At 45.0% G+C, this 23,493-nt stretch overlaps 2 protein-coding genes and 1 non-coding gene across 3 annotated transcripts; 2 read left to right on the top strand and 1 right to left on the bottom strand.

Moving 5' to 3' along the window:
• Window positions 1–1,364: 1,364 nt before the first annotated feature.
• ATP5F1D (ATP synthase F1 subunit delta) lies at window positions 1,365–11,597 on the bottom strand. Its single transcript, XM_032220928.1, has 5 exons — window positions 11,377–11,597; window positions 10,206–10,359; window positions 7,648–7,736; window positions 5,751–5,877; window positions 1,365–1,527 (listed from the first exon to the last, which is right to left on the bottom strand). Exons 1-4 carry the CDS (start codon window positions 11,509–11,511, stop codon window positions 5,755–5,757), a joined length of 501 nt encoding a protein of 166 aa, XP_032076819.1. The 5' UTR covers window positions 11,512–11,597; the 3' UTR covers window positions 1,365–1,527; window positions 5,751–5,754.
• Window positions 11,598–11,851: 254 nt separating this feature from the next.
• Window positions 11,852–22,590, top strand: FAM174C (family with sequence similarity 174 member C). The gene is made up of 3 exons (XM_032221047.1): window positions 11,852–12,461; window positions 15,584–15,700; window positions 20,713–22,590. Exons 1-3 carry the CDS (start codon window positions 12,154–12,156, stop codon window positions 20,714–20,716), a joined length of 429 nt encoding a protein of 142 aa, XP_032076938.1. The 5' UTR covers window positions 11,852–12,153; the 3' UTR covers window positions 20,717–22,590.
• LOC116523780 lies at window positions 14,221–14,322 on the top strand. The gene has a single exon (XR_004257140.1). It is a non-coding gene; the product is annotated as a U6 spliceosomal RNA (small nuclear RNA).
• Window positions 22,591–23,493: the final 903 nt, after the last annotated feature.

The raw sequence follows: 23,493 nt of genomic DNA, 5'->3' as shown, positions 1-23,493 counted from the left end.
GAATGATTCACGCCACCTCAGCTCTACACCTGGCATACATACGAATGATTCACCTTTTCATCCTAGGCTTCGAATTAGGTAGTCCTCAACGTACGGCCACCGCTGAGCCCCACGTTTCTGTTTGTGAAGTGTGACATTTGTTGAGTGAGCTCTGACCCACTTTATGACTTTTCTTGCCTCAGTTGTTGAGTGAATCTCTGCAGCAAGTTAGTTACAGTACCTGGTTGTTAAGTGAACCTGGCTTCCCCATTGACTTTGCTTGTCAGAAGGTCGCAAAAGGGGATCGCATAACCCACGGACGATGCCACGCTCATAAATATGAGTCATTTGCCAAGCGCCTGAATTTTGATCATGTGACCATGAGGCGGCCGCACAGGTCGCAAGAGTGAAAAACGGTCATAAGTCACTTTTCCCCCCAGCGCTGTTGTAACTTTGAATGGTCCCTGAATGAACTGTGGTAAGTCGAGGACTACCTGTACCAAAAGGGACCTCTAGATCAGTGGTTCCCAAACTTGGCAACTTTAAGACTTGTGGACTTCAACTCCCAGAATTCTCCAGCCAGCTCTGCTAGCTGGAGAATTCTGGGAGTTGAAGTCCACAAGTCTTAAAGTTGTCAAGTTTGGGAACCACTGCTCTAGATAGTCCTTGACTTACAACAGTTCCCGTGATCGTGGGGACCCTGCAAAGGTTGAGAAATGTGAGAAATGGTCATGTCACTTTTTTCAGCGCTACTGTAGCTTTGAATGGTCACTAAATGAACAGTTGTAAACTGAGGACTACCTGTACTTTGAATGAAGAATTATTCTCTCACTGAGCAACTCTTACTATCAAAACATTTTCCAACAGCAAAAATATGCTTTGTCTTTCATATTTGCCTACTGATTCTCGTCCTCTCCAAGGAGACTGAAGACACACCAATTGTTGTTCGAAAACTAATAAAAGAGAATATTTGTAGCTCAGGGTTGAAATAAGAGAGGAGTCCTTGGTGCTCTCCGAGCTTGGCTGCTTTCTTGCAGACGTCTCATTACCAAACTAGCTAACTTCATCAGTGCACGGAAAATGCCACCTAGTTTGGGTAATGAAAACGTCTGCAAGAAGCAACTGAACTCAAAGAGCACGAGGGACCTCTCATATCCGAACACTTGATATTTGAAGTTAAGCCATTTCTTTGCATGTACAATGCACGCACCCCACTCAACCCTGGATGGCCCCACGAGGAGCGTCAATTTACCCTGATCAAGAAACAGAGACTGGTTTTGATTTTAGATGCATTGGTTTCGCCCTGCATCCGCTCTATTTTGTAAAGGTGACAAGTTGATTCCAGGAGTCATAATTGGAAAAATAAAACAACAGAAAAACCGAGGAACAACATAGGACCTTTTGGCCTGACCTTCTGCTTTAATCGGTAACAGTTAATTGTCAAGCTTTATTCACAAATCCTGTACAGACCGAAAGAAGAGAAGGAAGGACGAGGAGAGGTCCCGAGCTGGAGGAGGCCACTTTCTGAAGCAACAGTGGTGGAATTTTCTGTAACGGAGAAAGAGAAGGAAGATCAGGACATTTTACAGCCAGGATTTGTGTGGCTCGGGTGTTGCAAGTTGATCCCCTGCCTATTTGCTTTCTGGGTTTGGAACAGAAATTATACCAAAAAAACAACAACTTTACTGCCGCTCAAGTCCTGCCCCCCCCTCCCCCAATGACAGGCTGAAGCTGTATAATTCCACTTCCCCATAGTGACAGGCCCAGTGGTAAAACACCTGTACTATGCACAGAAGGTCCCGTGCTTAATCTCCATTAGGACTGACTGGGGGAAAACCTGTCTAAAACTTTGCAGAGCTTCTGCCAATGAAAACAAGTCAGGCCCAGGCAAGATTTGCAACTAAGCACTGTTTTTGTTCGGGCAGCCAGAGTGAATTAATTCCTACCCCAAGATGACAAGGCAGCTCTTTTAGAAATACTACTAGAAGTAATGCCGTTCGGTGGTGGCGGCGCTGCAAAAAAATCACCCCTTCCACATTCACAGTTCTCATAGCTGCAACCTTTCCGAGGATTAAAGAGGAGCAGACGGAAAGATCATTATCCAATATAAGGGAATATTTGTAGCTAGGGGTTGAACTGTGGGGTCCTTGGTGCTCTCCGAACTTGGTGGTTTTCTTGGAGAAATTTCACTATCCAACTAGGTAACATCCGCAGTTAACTAGTGAATTTCGTTGTATGCGTATACTGTGTACATACGTACAATGACAATAAAGTAAAGTAACTAGCAACCAATTTTGTTGCATTTAAGTACAACGACAATAAAGATTATACTTATAAACATATCTGAACCGTGATGGTGGTAATGACTAGAAATGCAACATTGCAGGCTAATTCTACCTACTGCCAGGAGTTCAATTCTGGTGGGCTCAAGGTTGACTCAGCCTTCCAAGGTCAGTAAATGAGGACTCAAGACTGTTGTGGACAAGATGCTGACACTGTAAACCGCTTAGAGAGGGCTGTAAAGCACTGTGAAGCAGTATACATGTCTCGGGTGCTATGAGAAGGAAGGACTCCCTGGAGAAGAGCCTCATGCTGGGGAAGATGGAGGGCAAAAGAAGAAGAAGGGGACGACAGAGAATGAGGTGGCTGGATGGAGTCACCGAAGCAGTCGGCGTGAACTTGAATGGACTCCAGAGGATGGTAGAGGACAGGAAGATCTGGAGGAATGTTGTCCATAGGGTCGCGATGGATCGGACACGACTTCGCAACTAACAACGACAACAACTTGAGGCTACTTGTGCTAACTGCTGGCTGCTGCAATTTGGCAGTTCAAATCTCACCAAACTCAAGGTCGACTCAGCCTTCCATCCTTCTGAGGTGGGTAAAACGAGGACCCAGATTGTTGGGGCCAATATGCTGACTGTAGAACCTGCTTAAGAGAGGGCTGTAAAGCACTGTAAAGCGGTATATAAGTCTAAGTGCTGTTGCTATTGAGGACAGAAAGGCCTGGAGGAATGTTGCCCATGGGGTCGCGATGGGTCAGACACGACTTTGCAACTAACAACAACAAGAAGTACTGCTATTGGCATGCAGTTTGGCCTCTCATTTTTACAAGAACTTTTCTATACTAAGTGATGGTTTTATGCTTCTTTCTCCACATTGGACATTTAATGGCATGGATTAAAATATAGGTGGTCCTCAACTTAGGACCACAACTGAGCCCACATCAGCGATCGTGAGGGTCGTAAAGCGGGTCACCAAGTCGCCCTGTCCAATTCCAGACCTTTTTTTTTCCTGGCAGCTGTTCTGCAAATGTGGCAGTCCCAAACCAAAAAGCCACGGTCATTAAGGGAACCCATCGTTTGCTATGTGGTGCCTTTGTCTGGAAAATGGAAGCAAATGTGGACTTCCGGCGAAAACATTTTTAAAAATTGCACTTGTGGCCGTAAATGCAAATTGGCTGCCGAGCACCCAAAATGTGGTCGCATAACCCTCCTCAGCCGGATGTAGTAACTTCAAATCTGGATTCCAGGTCCATCATAACTTTGAACCCTCGCTTAGCAATTGGTTGTAAGTTGAGGACTAACCGTACTGAAACTCAAAGTGCATTCATTCAGTTTAAGTTCTTATCAGGAAGATGGCATGCCTCAATGCGCATTTCTTATCCTGATGCGCCACCTAGTGGCAGAGAGATGCTGAGCAACACCCCCCAACGTCCACCAGGTTTGAGCCCTGGTCTAGGCATCTCCTACGTCTAAGCCCCACCATCTGATTAAGTTTCTACAGCAGTGTTTCCCGCTGATGGATCATAGAGCAGAGAGGGAATTGGAAGAGAAGAGGGACAAAAAAGACTTAAGTGCTGAGTGACCACCCTTGGCAGGTGACGATCAAACCACAGGACACCTCTGAGGCAGCGGCCAAATCTCACCTGAGCATGGACTTTCTTCATGCTTGATGGTCTACCTAGGTGGCATGGGATCCTTATGTATGGCTGCTTCTTTCCTCCCTTCTTACTTCTCCTTCCTTCCTTCTCGTTTTTATCGTCTTTCCTTCCTCCATTCCTCCCTTCTTTCTTTCTCCTTTCTCCTCCCTCTTTCTCTTTCCTTACCATCTTTTTCTCGTTTTCCTTCCTCCCTTCCTCTGTCTTTTTCCTTTTTTCTCCCGCTTTCTCTTCCCTTCTGTTTCGTTTTGCACTAACCGTGATGGTAAGAATGTAGAGGTCCGTGATGGCGAACCGGTGGCACACAGAGCCCTCTCTGATGGCACACGGGCTGTTGCCCCAGTTCAGCTCTGCTGAGCATTCGTGCGTACCTCCCGTCAGCCAGCTGGTCTTAAGAGTTTCTGCCGTGCATGCATGGGGACAGGGTGTGTGCGGGGCGGGCACACATGTGCGGGGGCTGCATGCACATTGCATTTTGGGGGTTGGGGCACACGCATTTGCCCATGCGCAAGTGTGCTTTGAGCACATGGTCCAGAAAAAGTTAGCCATCACTGGTATAGGTATTCCTGGATTTGCAACCAATTGCCTAGTAACTCTTGAAAGTTTCGTTGGGCCTACTTGGGATTACTTACAACCCCAATCCAAAGTTCTGTAGGTTTCCCTATCGCCATAGTCATGTCTCTTCACTGTGGGCAACCGGGCTGCGCTTACCGCCATTTTCAGCATCCCACCGTCATGTGACTACATTTTATGATGGTTTTCCTGAAACCCGGCATTGCCTTCCAGTTTCTGGCAAAAGCGTGCTCACACAGTACCATTGGTTTGCTTAATGACCGTGGATTTGATGATGCTGAAAACTAGAAGTGACCCCATTAAACCCCTAGTTCAGATTAATCATAACTTGTTAAGTCTTGGAGTCTTGTACGAAGCTTTAAATGTCCTGAACTGCATCCGAAAATGGCTATTTAAGCCAAGAAACCTTATTTAATTACATGAAGAACAATCCTGGTTGTGTATAGATGTATCTAATTTAATTTAAAACCCATTATTAAAAGGAAAACAGTTGCAGTCCTGCTTACCTTTAGAAGGACAACCATCCAACTTAACAGAATAACAGAGTTGGAAGGGACCTTGGAGGTCTTCTAGTCCAACCCACTCCTTAGGGGGGCAGGAAACCCTAAGCTACTTCAGACAAATGGTTATCCAATCTCTTCTTAAAACAGCCGTTAAGTAACCAGTCATAAGTTGAGCACTACCTGCCTATGACCCTAAAAATCTTTTGGAGCCCAGCTCACAGCTCCACCCTCAAGAACATTAGGTAGTCCTCACCTTACAATCATTTTGATCGGTGACTGTTCAAAGTTACAACAGCACTGGGGGAAAAAAAAGACACGACTATTTTCACACTTATGACCGATCCCAGCATCCCCACGGTCGTATGATCAAAACTCAAGACTCCTGGCAACTGACATGTATTTATGAGGGTTGCAGCGTCCTGGGATCCTGCGGTCACATTTTGTGACCTTCTGACAAGTGAAGTCAAGGAGGAAACCGGAGTCACTTAACAACCATGTTCCTAACTTAATAATTTCAGTGATTCACTTAATGACTGTGTCAAGAAAAATAGCTAAATATGGCAAAATTCACTTAACTGCCTTGCTTGGCAATGGAAATCATGAGCTCCATTGTGGTTTTAAGTCAAGGACTATCTGTATTGCCTGACCAGGAAAAAAAAAACCCAGTGCCCTTTGATTTTAAATCCTCAAATGCCAGCTGGAGACTGAACAGAAAGATCTAAGCAGGTGTAGAAGCAGAAACAGGAATTACTTACCTGCTCACTCCAAAGCTTTTACAATTGCTTCGTTAGCTTCCACGCTGATCTGCGCTTCTGCTTTTGCTACCTCGTTGGGGGCCGATGCGAGTTCCGACAAGGCTTTGTCCAAGTTTGACTTGGCCGTCTGTGTACAGGAAAAAACCCATCGGGGTTTAAGGCAAAAGAAGCAACATCAGTAGATGTGGGGCCACGTGGGAAGAGAGCAATGGATGTGGACTAAAAGGCACACACTTGCTGTATAGAGGGCTGTGAAAATATCTACAGACCCTGGACATAGTTTCAACTCCTACCCTCAAAATGACGCTATAGAGCACTGCACAACAAGACAACTAGACACAAGGACATTTTTCCTCCCGGCCATCACTCTGCTAAATAAATAATTCCCTCACCACTGTCAAACTATTCACTAGGGCAGCATTACTATTAGTCTTCTCATCATTCCTCTCACCTCCCATCTCCTCCCACTTATGACTGCATGACAATAACTTTGTTGCTTGTATCCTTATGATTTATATTGAGATTGTTTCCTGATTGCTTATTTGTACCCTATGACTGTCATTAAGTGCTGTACCTTACGACCTTGACGAATGTATCTTGTCTTTTTATGTACACTGAGACCATATGCACCAAAGACAAATTCCTATTCTATTCTATTCTACTCCACTCTCCACTCCATTCTATTCTACTCTACTTTATTCTGTAGTGTTCCGCAACCTCAGGAACTTTGAAGACGCAGGGACCTGCAAGTCCCAGAACTGCTAACCAGTGTCAAGCCTGGAAGCCATCTTTTACATTGGGCCTTCTGGCCTGCCACAATTTTGACTGTGGGAAAATGGGATGGGGGATTATGTGGAGTATGGCAGATACACACACACACACACACAAAATCTAAATAACATTCCTTTCTCAGAGAGTCAAGGACACCTTGCCCTGCACCTGGAGTGGCATGACTGGGAGGCATCTCCAGTTGGGACGATGCCTGATTGGACCATGTAATGGACATGTGGGTGCTGGGCAGGGACCTAAACATTTACTTGAGTGGGGAAAACCTGGAAGCTTTCAGATTCGGGTTTTCCCAGATGTGCCAATATGACATCTCTAATAAAATGGAACTTTGAGGAAACTCAAAGCCTTGGGAGTCTTTTTTTGTTGGGGATGTTACTTGGAATCCTGACATTAACCCGAATGTGAAAGTTTCCAGGTTCCCCCACCCCCCAAGTGAAAGTTTAAGTCCCTGCCCAGCACCCACATGTCCATCACATGGTCCAATCAGGCACCATCCCAACTGGGATGCCTCTTCGTTGCCTCCCTGGAGCAATCCCCAGACCCAGCCCAGCACTCACATGTCCATCATATGACAACCGGCATGTTTGCATTAATAAGTAGAGTGTCCATGTCTTCTATAGAGCCTTTTATGATCAGGAGACTCGTACTTGAGGGATTCTTGGTGCTCTTGCAGCTTGATGGTTTTCTTCCAGACATTTCATTACCCAGCTAGGTAACATCATCAGTGCTAGGTAAGGAGTGGAGTTTGCTCTCAGTTTAAACCCCACTTCTCACTAGTACTGATGGTGTCAGCTTTTTGTAGTAATGAAACGTCTGCAAGAAAAAAAAACCAACTCAAAGAGCACCCAAGATCCTTTGCTTCAACCCTTAGCTACAAAAATGACTACTTCTTTAACCAAAGCATTTTTTAAAACTTTGAATACTGACTGAAATGGTAATTGAGCTGCAGCAGAATTGATTTTTTTTTTAAAAAATGAGAGCGAACTGCAGTGCTGCTGAGTCAGCCTGGTGCAGAGAAATCCCTTCCCAATTTGGCAGCCTATCGGGGATTGTCCTTAGAGGGAGGTGAAGGGAAGAAATGAAAAGAGAAGACAAGACAAATACTCACTGCAGCATCGAGCTCATCCAATAAAGCCACTTCTTCAGCTAACACCTGGACAGAGGAATCTGCATTCACCGTGAGAGAACCACTGCTCACTACACAATTGCAAAGAAATGGTGTAATCAGTCAGTGACAAAGGCCCCGAGTGATTAGAATTCCCTCCCTACAGAGATCTGCTTATTACATTCCTTTTCCAGATAGGCGGTGATGGATGTTCTCTGGGTGACGCCTGGCTAATGATATGCATGAGGTGGAAAAGTACAATCAATGATGGTGGGAGGACCAGCCAGAGGTCAGAAAATGCAGACAGAAAATAACAAACCCAAGGCAAAACCACCAGCAAAATAGAGCAACGACAAATCCTCTAATTATTTAGAACTAGCCGATAACCTGGTGTTGCAGGGGTATTGATTTATAGAGGGAAAATGTCTGGACCAAACGTAATTTCTAATGTTGGATTTTTCCCCTTATCAGAGGGAGCCCCCTTGTGGATTACTATGACACAGTTACCATGGCAATTCTACTGCATTGTACAGTAGAAGCCATTTTACAGCAGTACAGTAGAAGTCGTTTTAAAGCACAAGTGGTATTATTTCTCCTGACCTTGATGCTATTGTCGTGATTAATCTTTGGAAGTTAATAGCTAGTCAATATTTAGAATAGAATAGAATATAGAATAACAGAGTTGGAAGGGACCTTGAAGGTCTAGTCCAACCCCCTGCTTAGGCAGGAAAACCTACACCACTTCAGACAAATAGTTATCCAATATCTTCTTAAAAACTTCCAGTGTTTGGAGCATTCACAACTTCTGGAGGCAAATGTTCCATTGATTAATTTCTAACTGTCAGGAAATTTCTCCTTAGTTCTAAGTTGCTTTTCTCCTTGATTAGTTTCCACCCATTGTTTCTTGTCCTGCTCTCAGGTGCTTTGGAGAATAGCTTGACTCCCTCTTCTTTGTGGCAGCCCCTGAGATATTGGAACACTGCTCTCATGTCACCCCATGTCCTTCTTTTCATCAAACCAGACATACCCAAATGCTGCAATTGCTCTTTATCTATTTTAACCTCCAGTCCCCTAATCATCTGTGGCTCTTCTCTGCACTCTAGTTTCTAGAGTCTTAGCCGCCCTGAGTCCCCTTCGGGGGAAAAGGGCGGCATATAAATATAATAAATGAAATGAAACATCTTTTTTTTTGGCATCTTTTACATTTGGAAGAAAGAGAACTAACTTAGGGAGGTGAATGAGTCCTTTCTCTTTCGCTGTGAAGAATTGTTTTGCAAAATATGAGAATGTTTTCATTCGAAGAATAGTTTGTGCTCAGAAACACTTCCGTAGTTACTTTAGCTACCGTATTTATCGGCGTATAACACGCACCGGCGTATAACACGCACCCCCCATTTTAACACAAAAATTTGAGTAAAAATTTTTTACAATACAAGTAATTAAATGAAGACTAAAATAAGTGTTTTGGCATATTGAGCTTTTTATATTTCTTTCTAATATTTCTTCCTTAGTTGAGAACTTCCTCCTCAGCTTACTTACGCATTAACTGTTTGTTGCTTTTATGGTTTATTCATTCACTGCTCCATCTTCAGTTTTTTTCACAGGGGGAGGGCTTCCTTCCTTCCTTCCCTCCCTCCCTCCACTCCTTTGGGCACCAATTTTGATCCAATTCTCTCTCTCTCTCTCTCTCACACACACACACACACACACGTTCTTTGGGGGGGGGTTGAATTACTCCGCCTCACTGCGCAAAGTCGGCTCAGCATGTGTTCGGCCCACACTTACGCCGAATCAAATCCGCGGCCGGCGGGACCAAGGCAGGGGTTGCATTTCAAAGCCGCCAGTCCTCTTGCTTCTTCTCCTTCACCAGCAAAGCTCCCGCTGGCTTCCCGGCCCATGGCTTTGGCGTCTCTCCCTCCACGCGGAGCACCTGAGCTGGCTCCCGCGTTATCCCTCCCCCTTCCTCCTCTGCCTCAAAAGCACGGCAGAGGAGGAAGGGGGAGGGATAACGCGGGAGCCAGCTCAGGTGCTCCGCGTGGAGGGAGAGATGCCAAAGCCATGGGCCGGGAAGCCAGCGGGAGCTTTGCTGGTGAAGGAGAAGAAGCAAGAGGACTGGCGGCTCATCAAAACAAGTCTGGGGAGGTCCTTTGCGGGCGGCCAGTTCTAGCCGCCTGCAAAGGACTTCCCCACGTTTGCTTTGGTAGAAATCTCTGCGCGGCAGTTAGAAACCTCTGCGCGGGGATTTCTTTTTATGTGCGCGGCCGCGCAGGCGCGGAACAGTGATCATGGGCGCCGGTGAATCAGCTGGAGCAGGCAGTTTGGGACCCGGCGTATAACACGCAGTATCGGCGTATAACACGCAGGCAGGGTTTAAGCTTGCAATTTTAGTTTTAAAACTGCGTGTTATACGCCGATAAATACGGTAATTGACATAAATCAGTGATGGTTCTCAAACCCAGTTTGCAGATCCTTGGGAAAAATGGACTGCAGGTATTTTCTGAAAGATACCCTCAGCTAAGATAATTTCCTATGCTTTCACCAGCCATCATTTTCACACGCACCAAAGTATTTTTTGGAGGAGCCTTCCTCATCAAAGACGGTTACAATGCCAGGTCTCAGGACCTGTAGGGTGGGAACATGAGCAGCCAAGATGCCAAAGGATCCACTTAAGGTGGGAACATCCACCTGTTTCACAACGGCAGCATTGTAGAAAACCTGTAGGGAAAAAATGGGAAAGAAAACACAGGTAGTTTTCAACTTACAACAGTTCATTTAGTGACAGTTCAAAGTTACAACTTAGCACTGAAAAAAGTGATTTATGACCATTTTTCACACTTATGACCATTTTAGCATCCCCATGGTCACATGACCCAAATTCAGATGCTCAGGAACTGACTCACATTTATGACCGGTGTAGTGTCCTGGGGTCATGTGATCCCCTTTTGGGATCGTCTTACAAAGTCAATGGGAAAACTAGATTCACTTAACAACCGTGTTACTAATTTAACAATTGTAGTGATTCACTTAACAACTCTGGCAAGGAAGCTCATAAAATGGGAAAACATTCACATAACAATAATTTTGGGCTCAATTGTGGTTGTAAGTCAAGAACTACCTGTAAAGTTATATTTCCCACAAACCTGAAAAGGAGAAAAAGTTCTGCACCAGGATTTTTTTTTAAAATAGAAAGCAAAAAGAGAAGAGATGGAGCTGATAATTATTTTTCTTGATTCATATGAAGGATACTTTTATGCTGCCCAGAGTTGCTGACAATCAAATGATATATAAATTTTAAAAAAAATTATTATTTCTTTGGGTACACAACCCATGGCCACCAGAAATTTGAAACTATGTCCTCCAGCTCCAATCCAGAAAGCCCAATCCAGATAGTCCTCGAGTTATGACTAGAACGGAGACCCCAATTTCAATTGCTAAGCCAAGGCGGCTGTTAAGTGAGTCATGCCCAATTTCAAAGGCTTTCCCCCCATGGGTTATTAAGTGGATCATGTAGTTGTTAAGCGAATCCAGCCTCTTCCTCCGTCTACATTACCTGCTTGCATCTCGATCTGGTTAACCCTGAACTCTGCCCCATGTTCACACAACAGATTAAACCCGGGTTAACAAAACACGCGAGCTTCACGGACCGTTCCGACGACGACCCAGCAGCGGGTTCGGACACTGCCGCCCCGAGGCCCACATGCCGGCCTCAGTTCGGTTGCCATGACAATATACCTGAGAGGGCGAGGCGAAGGTGAAGGCCAGCTGTGCAGGGCCCGTAGCAGCTGCCGCCGCTTCGGCATAATGACGGGACGGGGACCGGGACCCCAACAGCAAAGCGCGGGCGAGAAAACGACCGACGGGGAACATGGCGAAGCCAAGGGCAGAGAGGAGGAGAAGCAGAGAGGTCGACCGGCAACCAGGCCTGGCCTACAACTCCCAGCAGGCTCCGCGCGGGAAAAAAGGGGTGGTGGTGCCGCGGGGCATGACGGGAAGCACGGCGACCTCAAGGTACTCTTTTGTGAGATTTTCCCAAGAAGCACCGCGGCATAAACGCCACCCGCTCCCAAAGGAAAACTTTGCTCAATACCGAACTGCATTTCCCAGCAGATCATAGCAACAGTCTGATACGTCGCTTCTGACAAGGCCCCGCCCCCTTTCCCGTGATGCATGGGGAAATTGTCCAATAGCCATTGAGGCTCGCTCAGGCGGCGGTGCTACGTGGGAACTGTAGTCCCGATTTTTGTGGTCCCGAGTCGACCGATCTCTTTTATTTAGCCCTATGCGGATTTTCCTCTCCTTATTTTAGGTTTAAGATATTCGGGTTCCGCTTTTAACTACCTCCATTCACGGCTCCAAGAACAAAGCAATTCCCGTTAGGAATCGGGAAATTGTGCCTACTTCCCCAGTTGAGGTAAAGAACCGGAAGTTGGTCCGATTCTGCACTGCGTTCCCCCGGCAACACTTCCGGTCCGGCCCGCTTTTCCTCAGATTCGGCGTTTGCCGATCCGAATGGCGGCGACTGGCTTCGTTTGGCCGCTGGCGCTTTGGATGGTGGTAGTCGCAGCGGCGGCGCCGACGAACACGGATAAGACGGAACCCGTCGAGACCGCGTCTCTCCCTCCTTCCCTGCCGCCGAAAGAGAAAAGCCCCGAGAGTGCCCTCCGGCCCGCTTCCACCGCCACAACCACGACGACATCCGGGTCCCCGTCATCGGGGCTGTCGGGATTGGGCCTCCCGGCCCTTCACCGCGCACTCTACGTCGTGGCCGGCCTGTTGGGTATCGGCCTCCTCTACTACCTCGGAGGCCGCACGTTTCGGTGAGGAAGGCCGGGGCGCCCCTACGGGTGGGGTGGGTCTAGATGACCTCTAGGGATGCCAATCCCATTTGGCCACCTTTTATAGGCTACGGGAGGAAAGACCTGCTTCAATCGGGCGTCCTCCGCAAGTTGTGATCTTCATCTTTCACCCAGCCCGTCAGTTGGCATGCTGGCTGGAGTGGATAGAGGGAGTAGTCTCAGAGCATCTGAAGAGTACGAACTGAGAGTAAGCTTGCTCTCTTTTAGTCAGTTCCTAATAGAGATCTCCTCAGAGCCGTGGTCTCCAACCTTGGCAACTTTAAGACTTGTGGACTTCAACTCCCAGAGCAAAGCTGGCTGAGCAAAGCTGGCTGAGGAACTCTGGGAATTGAAGTCCACAGGTCTTAAAGTTGCCAAGGTTGGAGACCACTGTCCTAGAGGAGATCAACCCTGACTGCTCTTTAGAAGACCAGATCCTGAAGAGGAAACTCAAAGACTTTGGCCACCTAATGAGAAAGAAGGACTCCCTGGAGAAGAGCCTCATGCTGCGGAAGATGGAGGGTAAAAGAAGAAGGGGACGACAGAGAATGAGGTGGCTGGATGGAGTCACCGAAGCAGTAGGCGTGAGCTTAAATGGACTCCAGGGGATGGTAGAGGACAGGGAGGCCTGGAGGAATGTTGTCCATGGGGTCGCAGTGGGTCAGACACAACTTCGCAACTAACAAACAACAAACAGAGAAACTATTAGTAGTCAAGGAAGCATCTTATCTTTGTAAAGCACTGGTTCAGTATGATAATTATTCAGTATTAACAGGAAGTGTTAAGATTGATAATAAATACAGGTAGTCTTTGATGGAGGACCAAAATGGAGCCCAGAATTAATGTTGCTAAGTGAGAAATTTGTTCTGCTCCCATTTTAGGACTTTTCTTGCCAAATGAATGCTGCAGTTGCTAAATTAGTAACATAGTTGTTGAGTGACTTTGACTTTGCTTGTTGGAAGGTTACAAAACCTCATTCTGGGATGCTGCAACTGTCATAAATGGAAACCAGTTGTCAAGCATCCGAATGTAAACCATGCGGCTGTGGGTGTGCTGCAACGGTCATAAATGTGAAAAATGGTCAAGTCACATTTTCAACCCCGTTGTAACTTTGAACTGTCAATTAAACAAACTGTTGTAAGTCGAGGGCTACCTATAGTGGCAGTTCTCTGAGAGAAACTACGAGGAGTTCTTCAATATGACAACTGCGTGTGGAGCCAATTTTATATTTAGGTAGTCCTTGACTTAAAACAGTTCATTTAGTGACTGTTCAAAGTTGCAACAGCACTGAAAAAAGGGACTTATGACTGCTTTTCACACCATTGCAGCATACCCACGGACATGTGGTTTACATTTGGGTGCTTGACAGCTGGTTCATATTTATGATGGTTGCAATGTCCCAGGATCATGTGATCCCCTTTTGTGACTTTCTCTCAAGCAAAGTCAATGGGGAAGCTAGATTCACTTAACAACCGTGTTACTAACTTAACTGCAGTGAGTCATTTAACAACTGTGGCAAGAAAAATCACAAAATGGGGCAAAACTCACTTAACAAATGTCTCACTTAACATTTTGGTTGTAAATCAAGGACTGCCTGTATTGTATTTGTTATCTCAGGACACATTGATTAGTATAATAAATGTAATATAATAATATACATATAAAATCAGGGGCCTAGCTTTTGCTCAGTTGCCTGAGACTGCCATTTCTCGGGAGATATCAGCCACAGTGGAAATCTGTTGTTAAGATCTTGTCACTAGTGCTCGCTGGAACAATACAGAGAAGATTAGCATGGCCCCTGAGCAAGGATGACACGCAAATTCGTGAAGCGTTCCATATTTTTTTCCTGTTAGGCATAACTACTGATTGTACTGTTATAGAGACTAACTTGATTTTGTATTTAATAATGGCAGCAAGACTGTTGGTGGCGCAATACTGGAAGAAGGAAGATTTGCCTACTATTCAAGAATGGGCATTAAAAGTCACAAACTTAGCAGAGATGGCTAAAATATCAGCATATCTCAAGGACCACTCAAATGAGAAATATAAACTGGAGTGGAGAAGATGGATTGACTATATTCAAAATAAATATGAGACTAAGAAATTCCAGATAGTTTATGACTGAAGAAGCAAGGAATGATATAATGTGTTTAGAGTTAGCCTAACAAAAGAGGAGTTAAAGCTCAAATGAAAGATGATACTAACTTTTTTTAAAGTTTATTTTATAACATCTTTGTTAAAGATTTATACCCTGTATTTGTTCTGGGAAGTTGGGGGGGGGGGTTGGGGGGGGGTTGGGTTCGGGAGGGGAGAGTGGGGGAGGGGAGGTAAATATTTGTAAAAGCTTTTTTTTTTCAAAAATTTTCAATTAAAAAAAAAGATCTTGTCACTAAATGGGCCCAACACTGCCCATTAGTCTCATAAACTTAACATTGCCTTTCAGGGGGAATCCTCTACAACTGGCATAAGTAATGAAACAGTACTAAAAGGCTTCTGGATACTTTCCATTAACTAGTTCTGGATGGGATTCTACTCTCTTAGATTAAAGTGGGGTAAAATTTGGAGGTGCTCCTAGTTTCATGGTTGAGTCTTAAAGAGCAGATGCCAGCTGTGGTCAGGAAGCTTTTCAGCAACTCTGTCTAGTTGTGCTTGGACCGAGAGACTCAGAGTCACACATGCCTTCGTCACTTCCTGGTTGGATTATTGCAACATGCTCTACATAAAGCTGCCTTTGAAAAGCAACTGATCCAGAATGTGGCAGCTTGGACAGTTTTGGGGGGTGCCACTGTGCACCCATGTCACCCCACTATTATTGACGCTATTCTTGCTTTCAGTACATTTCCATGTACAATGTAAGGTGCCAGCTATGGTATGGGGCCAGGATTCTTGAGTGATCAGTAGTCTCCCAACTGTCTCACTAGATATAGCAAAATGGGCCTGCTCCAGGACGTTCTGTAAAGCGGTGTCATTTTATGTTGTGCCTTCTTAGTCAAATCACCTGCCCTGTGGAACAGCTTCCCCCTTAGTTGAGGAAGATGGCCAATCCTATGGATTTGTGAACTCTGTGAATAAATTCTGCGGCTGATTATAGACTTGTTTCGCAGGACAAGGAAACCTCCACGGAAAAAATACGGACTTCTCTCCAACTCGGAAGATCCCATGGAGATGGCTTCTCTGGAGAGTGACGAAGATACGGTATTTGAAATAAGGAATGTGAGACGGTGAGAATTAGTTCCGTTGTGTATTCTTTGGTTTGCTGCAGCAACACAATTGATTCCTAGGGACGGGGCTGCAGGATAGTGTGACTGGATTGCAAGGAATTATAGATTCTTTGCATATTAATTACTTTTTGCCTGTTTTGTTCAGGGCTGGAGACTTTAAGGCCCTTCTGATTATGTTTGCAAGCCTGGATTATGATGCTTAATTCAATGGCTTCAGTACTTGAATAGAATTTAATATGTATTGGTTTCCTAGACATTCTTTATGTGGCTTGGTTGTATTTTTTTTTTTTTTTTTGTAATTGTTAAATTCTAAGCCCAAAATTAGCCAACTGAGAAGGGCAACTATATAAATCAAACAAGCCAGGCAATTTGAAATCAAGGAGAAAAAACATGCAAATGTAATGCTATGGATATTGACTCTGAAGTTAATTCTGTGGAAACCTCATGTTTAACCATAGTCAGCCTGTAGAAACCGTTTTATGTCTGTTCTGTTGAACTGCATGTTTATATTCTTTATTTCTCTGGTCAACTTATGGACTTGGGAGTTAACTTCAGTTAATTAGTTAAATCTGTCCAGAGTAATTTATTGAGCCGCGGTGGCGCAGTGGTTAGAGTGCAGCGCCGCAGGCTACTTCTGCTGCCTGCCAGCTGCTTGCAATTTGGCAGTTTGAATCTCACCAGGCTCAAGGTTGACTCAGCCTTCCATCCTTTGGAGGTGGGTAAAATGAGGACCCAGATTGTTGGGGACAATAAGCTGACTCTGTAAAACCACTTAGAGGGGGCCGTAAAGCACTGTGAAGCGGTATATAAGTCTAAGTGCTATTGCTGTTTCAAGTTTTTAAATAGATTTGTTCCTTGTATTGCCAGGATGTGGATGGATCTGTAATTTCTCTTCTTCCATATTGAATGTTGCCATTTTAAGAATAATTTATTAAACTTACATACTCCCCAATTCTCAATTGAGATACTCAATTGTATCTGTCCGCCCCGTGCCAACTCAGTGAAGCAGTGGAAGTGATGTGCCAGTGCCTGGAGGCTGTCAGGGTCTGGATGGGAGCGAACAAGCTTGCACTCAATCCAGACAAGACCAAGTGGCTATTGATGTTGCCTCCCAAGCTTAGTCCAGACATTCCACCTCTTAGCCTGGGGGGTGAAATTATACACCCCTCAGAGAGGGCCCGCAATTTGGGTGTCCTCCTGGATCCACAGCTGACGTTAGAGCACCATCTGTCGGCTGTGACCAGGGGGGCTTTCGCCCAGGTTCGCCTGGTGCACCAGTTGCGGCCCTACCTGGACCGGGAGGCACTTCGAATAGTCACTCATGGCCTCGTCACCTCAAGACTGGATTACTGTAATGCGCTCTACATGGGGCTGCCCCTGAAGAGTGTTCGAAGACTTCAGCTGGTCCAGAACGCAGCCGCGTGAGCGATATGGGGTATATCTAGATACACCCATGTTACACCTATCCTCCGCGAGCTGCACTGGCTCCCCATTGGTCTCCGGATGCGCTTCAAGGTGCTAGTTACTTTTAAAGCCCTACATGGTTTAGGACCTGGCTACCTGAGAGACCGCCTCCTGCTGCTTACCTCCCAACGACCAACAAGATCGCACAGGTCCGGCGTCCTCCGGGTGCCGTCAACCGGACAATGCCAGCTGGCGGCTCCCCAGGGGAGGGCCTTCTCTGTTGCTGCGCCAGCCCTGTGGAACGATCTACCCGCAGAGATCCGGACCCTTTCCACTCCTGGCCTTCCATAAAGCCGCCAAGACCTCGCTGTTCCGGCAGGCCTGGGGCTGTTGATTGATATCCAGCCCCGCTTAGATGGAATGGATGATGTGGAATTTTAACATTGTATTTTCTATTTTTAAATTTTAAATGTTTTTGTCTTGTTGTGAGCCGCCCAGAGTCCCAATGGGAGTGGACGGCATACAAATTTTATTAAACTTGGAAACTTGGAAACTCTTATAAGTAGTATTTAAACTTTAAATAATGTAAGATTTTAGTATTTAAAGTTTAAAAGGGAGTTAATAGGACAGGAACGCCAGCTGGGTGATTTTGGACTAATCACCAGGAGACTGTGAGTTCTAGTCCTGCCTTGGGCATGAAAGCCAGCTGGGTGACTTGAGCTAGTCCCACTCTCAACAACTTAGGTAGTTGTTGTGGGGAAAATAGAAGGGGGAAGGAGTATTAAATATGTGGAAGGAAGAAGGAAGGAAGGAAAGACAGAAACACAGCAAGTTGAGAGTCGGAGTCTCTTCCTACTACTACTGCTTTCTCTGTTCCTGTTCCCCCTTCCCGCCTTCTCAAGGCTGGAGCTAAATTGAGCCCTGTTGAAAAATTCTATTAATCCTCAGAGTAATCTGAGACTGAAAAAAATTATGCAGTGAGAGGGTAGTAATCCAACTAAAGAGAGGCACGTTTATTCAAATTAAAAAATCTGATCGATTTGAATATTATCTGATATTATTAAATGTAAGTGAAATAATATCCAAAGTTGCAACTGTAGCTAATTATCTGGCTTCCTGCGGTGAACTGAAATCTCCTTTAGGCAAGGAAGCTTTACAGTAAATGGTAGCTTTTAACAAATACGATTACATACCCAAGGTAAATTGTGGTGGAAATATGCTTTTTTCCTTTTCTGGCTTTGACTTAACTATCTGCTATTAAGATGTATAGCTATGGTAATGAAATATATATATACTGTATGGTTTGATTGTGTTTTAATTTTTTTATGTAAGATGTATATGTATAATTTGGTTTATAGAAATAGTTGTAAGCTGTCTTTTAGTGACACATAACCTTGTACACAGCTTACATTAAAAAATTAAAACACAATCAAACCAGACAGCACCTCAACAATTAAGATCGCCCACTTAAAGCATTGCAACTGTTGTGCCTCTTGACAAGCCAAGCCACCTTTGGATTATACAATAATACAATAGCAGAGTTGGAAGGGACCTTGGAGGTCTTCTAGTCCAACCCCCTGCCTAGGCAGGAAACCCTACACAACTTCAGACAAATAGCTATCCAACATCTTCTTAAAGACTTCCAGTGTTGGAGCATTTACAACTTCTGAAGGCAAGTTGTTCCACTGATTAATTGTTCTCACTGTCAGGAAATTCCTCCTCAGTTCTAAGTTGCTTCTCTCCTTGATTAGTTTCCACCTATTGCTTCTTGTTCTGCCCTCAGGTGCCTTGGAGAATAGTTTGACTCCCTCTTATTGATGATTATTGATGTTAAGACTAGAAAAATTAGCTAAAGGCTGTTTAAATGTTGACAAAGGAAGTATCCCAGCGGGAACAAAATTCCACAGAATTCCTGAGTTGAAGAGTTACCCCCGTGCTATACAGATAGTCTTTGACTTACAATTGGTCGCTTAGTGACTGTAGGAAGTGATGGGTGGCCTATCTGGGGGCTAGTTATTAGCTGGATTCAAAGTTACCACAGTTCCCTTTCCTGTGGTCACATGACTGGACATCAGGTGTGTGGCAGCTGGAGCACCTGTATGGCTGTTGGCAACATCCAGTGATCGCGTGACCATGCTTGATGATGGTTTTGCCATCATAACTGTGCCAATAGGAAATCATTGGTCCAGTTAACGAGTACGGCAGCCATTTTATGACTGCGGTATTGGCTTAATGACGGCTGCAAAATAAGGTCATAGAGTGGATCAGTCATGTGTCCGACCCGTCTTATGACTCTCACAAGTTACGACCATGATGGGCAGCCTCCATTATGGTCATACGTCAATGATTATGTAGTGTGTGCTCGCTGAATTAATCTTACGGGAACAAAAAAGATCTTTGGGGCAGATCCTGAGGTTTAAGTAGGGACATCTCAGTTGCAATGGTCAAATAATCTGATCCTTTTTTTAAAAAAAATTAGGTTGAAAGGTGTAACTGCAAGTTTCTGCTGCTGTAAGCAGTCAAAGTGGCTGTTTTGAGGCACAATTGTCTCCTGACAATCTGCATATTTCAAAATACAGACTAAAGCCACAAACCAATCCACTCTACCAACTGAAAGTAGGACTTTGACATACAGAACTTGATGTCAGCAGTTCCACCACAAAACCGCGTTCGACTAAAGCGCGCTCGACGAAACCGCGTAGCTGACGTCATCACAGGGCAACAACAGCGCGGAGACAGAAGCACACTGTAAACGCTAAACCTAAAATTAACCCCTAAACCTAAACCTAACCCCCCTAAACCTAACCCTTAACCTAACCCTAAACCTAACCCTAAACCTAACCCTAACCCTAAACCTAACCCTAAACCTAATCTTAACCCTTAACCCTTAACCCTTAACCTAAACCTAAACCTAAACCTAAACCTAACCCTAACCCTAAACCTAACCCTAAACCTAACCCTTACCTTAAGTTGAATCGGCTTGCTTTCAAAGCGCTATTTAAAGCGCCCTTCTTTCTCCGCGCTCGCTGTTGTCGCCCTGTTGATGACGTCAGCGACGCGGTGTAATTGGGCGCGCTTTAGTCGAGCGCGGTTTTGTCGTGCCACGGATGTCAGCTGGGCCCATTTAGTCCGAACTTACTTTAAAAGGCAGCCAGCTACAGGTAGTCCTCAAGTAACGACCACAATTGAGCCCAAAATTTAGGTTGCTAAGTGAAACATTTGTTAAATGAGTTGGCCCCAGTTTACGACTTCCCTTGCCACAGTTGTTAAGTGGATCGTTGCATTTGTTAAGTTAGTAACAGGTTGTTCAGCGAATCTGGATTTCCCATTGATTTTGCTTCTCAGAAAGTCACAAAGGGGGGAATCACATGACCCCGGGACACTGTAAGCCATCATAAATACGAAACGAGTTGCCAAGCGTCTGTATTTTGATCGCATGAACCATAGGGATGCTGCAACGGTCATAAATGTGAAAAACAGTCACAAGTCACTTTTTTCCCTGTGCCGTTGTAACATTGAAAGGTCGCTAAATGAACTGTACGACCAGGACTGCCTGTACTGAATTGAGTGCAGCAATTGAGTCTTAATGCTGTTGTTTTGTTCTCTAGGTGATAACAGGACTGGTGGGTTTTCCAGCTGGACCAGAGAAGAAGCCGTCTCACCAAGGGAAAAAGAAACTCAAACCTCTGTTAACTTTAAAAAGAAAAAGAAAAAAATCCCTGAAGCTCCTTGCGACGTGAAAACCCAGCAGTGTGAAACTTTCTCTTCCAGGCCCTTCGAACAAGAGAAGAGTCGTACAGCCATGACAGTGAATGTATCTGCCTGGAGTTGCAAAAATCGCAGGGGGAGAAAAAAATTACGAGGGATTCCTCAGGGTGGTGGGTCTTTCTACCTTGGTCGCCAATTTGGAACCAGCAGCTGAGATGCAAAGCTGCCATTCACAGTTTGAAGCGGGTACCAGCCGCCTCCGCTTGGGATGGGATCTTTCTTCTCGGGAAAGCTGGAGACCTTCTTACGGTTGGAAAATTCAAGGATGCACTTTGCGGCGGGCGCCGCCCTGAGTCCAGGAGGTGAGGGGGTGTGGCACATTGGAGGACACCAAAGCCCACCAGGTCAGATCATTCACCAGCTTCTGCGTTAAGGAACTGCAGGCGGCCCACCTCGTTTGGCCTCTGCCTGGATTTCCTCTTCTACTTTTCCTTTGGTTGTGTCGTTGAGACCAAAATATATATATATATGGCTGCCTGCTTTTGAATCTGGCTGTTGGTGAAGCAATATCATTCCATAAACCGTTGGAGCAAGCAAACACTCAAGCAGTTAAGTTTGACGACTATAAACACGGTGCTGGCACCTGGTAATTTTTGCAAGGAAATTTCTTTTCCTTTTTTTCAGTGGATTCCATTTCACTGACCCCCTGTTTAAGGCTCAACTTGATTCACGTTGACCCATCCCTTCTTCTCCCGGGGAGAAGCAACACAAAACCACCACAGTTTGCTTAGCAATTGGGAAAAAAAACCACATGATTACAAATGAAGGAGAGCAGAAAATGCTCCATTAGCATCTTAAAAACGTAACGAGACAGCAGCTGTACTTGGAGAGAGTGCATGGTAGACCAGTAGCTGCAAACAAAAATTAGTAAAACTTGGCCCTTCTTGGATAGATAGGAAAGATACTCTCCCTCCCGCCCCCAAATAAATTAATCCAGGTCATATTGAACATTTAATCCATTGCAGTTCTTAACCTCCGACGGGATCATATACCAGCGGAAATCCGTTTTAAAGTAATATTTCCAGTTAAATACAGAAGATATTGTATTTGGATAGGATGGTACTTAGGAGAAATAAGAACTGAATGTTTCTTTGTTCAGCCCAAATAAGTGAATAATAATTATTATTCTGCTAGTGCCGTGTTTCTCAAACCTTGGGAATTTTAAGGCATGTGGACTTCAACTCCCAGAATTCTCCAGCCAGCCATGGCTGACTGGGGAATTCTGGGAGTTGAAGTCGACATACCTTAAAAGTTCCCAAGGTTTGAAAAACACTGTGCTACTGTATTTGGTCAGTATGTTACACAGAGGTATTGTGTCCTCAAGTAAAAAAAAAATTTTTTTTGAGGGGGACCCAAGAAATCAGCAATATTTTAATTACTGAACTGCAAAATGATCAGTTCAGGCATGGTCCTTTGATTGTTTATTGGGACCAGCTACTGTTAAGTTGGGAGGGTTTTTTATTAAAAAAATGATTTTAATACAGTAAGCTTGTATTAAAACGACGCAATAAAATGTTTTTTTCAGTTTTAAAAATAAAGCAGGCTAAGAGAGCACCTCGATGCTAAACTGGGATGCTTGTGGGATTTTTGTGTGTTTGTGTCCTCCCCAGGAGGAGGAAAAAACCCCAAAAATTCTTGAGTTGATGAATAATAAACCTTCCTCTCCTGCTTGTTGTGTCTCATTCAAACCTGGGAATAAAAACTGCGTTTTGTGGATTTGCAGTGAGCTGATTGTGTTTATTGCATTCGTGAAAAAAGGCCTTGAACTCTGGATGGGTTGGGCTGCAACTTTTCCCCCAGCTAAATGTACAGGTAGTCCTTGACTTACAACTATGCGAAATTACAATGGGAAAAAGTGGCCTGGCACCGTTTTTCATACTTACAACCAATGCAGCATCTCTACGGTCATGTGATCAAAATTAGGATGCTAGGCAATTGGCTCGTATTTATGACGGTCGTGTGTCCTGGGATCCTCTGATCACCTTTTACTACCTGGCAAAGTCAATGGGGAAGCCAGATTCATTTAACAGCTGAGTTATTAACTTATCAACTGCAGTGATTCACTTAACAACTGTGTCAAGAAAGGTGCAAAAATGGGGCAAAATTCACTTAACTGTCTCACCTAGCTACAGAAATCTGGGGCTCGGTTGTGGTCGTAAGTCAAGGACTACCTCTAGTCAAATTCATTTTCTGCAATGGCCTTAGGCCAATGTTTCTCATCCTTGCCGGCTTTAAGAAGAGTGGACTTCAAACTACCTGTGATTCGTGAGCCATGTTTTGAGGACTTCTATCCTGTCTCACAAAGGGGCTCAGTGGCTAAGACGCTGAGCTTGTCGTTCAGAAAAGGTTCGAATCCCCAGCGCTGCGTAATGGAGTGAGCTCCTGTTACTTGTCCCAGCATCTGCCAACCTAGCAGTTCGAAAGCACGTAAAAAATGCAAGTAGAAGAAATAGGGACCACCTTTGATGGGAAGGTAACAGCGTTCCATGAGCCTTTGGCATTTAGCCATGCCGGCCACATGACCCCAGAGACGTCTTGGGACAGCGCTGGCTCTTCGGCTTTGAAACGGAGATCAGCACCGCCCCCTAGAGTCGGGAACAACTAGCACATATGTGAGAGTG

This window comes from Thamnophis elegans, chromosome 1 (assembly GCF_009769535.1).
Source record: "Thamnophis elegans isolate rThaEle1 chromosome 1, rThaEle1.pri, whole genome shotgun sequence".
Lineage (NCBI taxonomy): Eukaryota > Metazoa > Chordata > Lepidosauria > Squamata > Colubridae > Thamnophis > Thamnophis elegans.
The sequence above is the reverse complement of the archived record's forward strand: the minus strand, read 5'-3'. Positions and strand labels throughout refer to the sequence as shown.

What these genes read in the sequence shown, in the direction of transcription:
- FAM174C (XM_032221047.1), top strand. Translation starts at nt 12,154, where the DNA reads ATGGCGGCGACTGGCTTCGTTTGGCCGCTGGCGCTTTGGATGGTGGTA. An exon ending in CTCGGAGGCCGCACGTTTCG is followed by an intron (nt 12,462 to 15,583) that starts GTGAGGAAGGCC and finishes CTTGTTTCGCAG; the next exon opens with GACAAGGAAACCTCCACGGA.
- ATP5F1D (XM_032220928.1), bottom strand. Translation starts at nt 11,511, where the DNA reads ATGTTCCCCGTCGGTCGTTTTCTCGCCCGCGCTTTGCTGTTGGGGTCC. An exon ending in CCTTCGCCTCGCCCTCTCAG is followed by an intron (nt 10,360 to 11,376) that starts GTATATTGTCAT and finishes TTTTCCCTACAG; the next exon opens with GTTTTCTACAATGCTGCCGT. An exon ending in TGGATGAGCTCGATGCTGCA is followed by an intron (nt 5,878 to 7,647) that starts GTGAGTATTTGT and finishes TCCTGTACACAG; the next exon opens with ACGGCCAAGTCAAACTTGGA.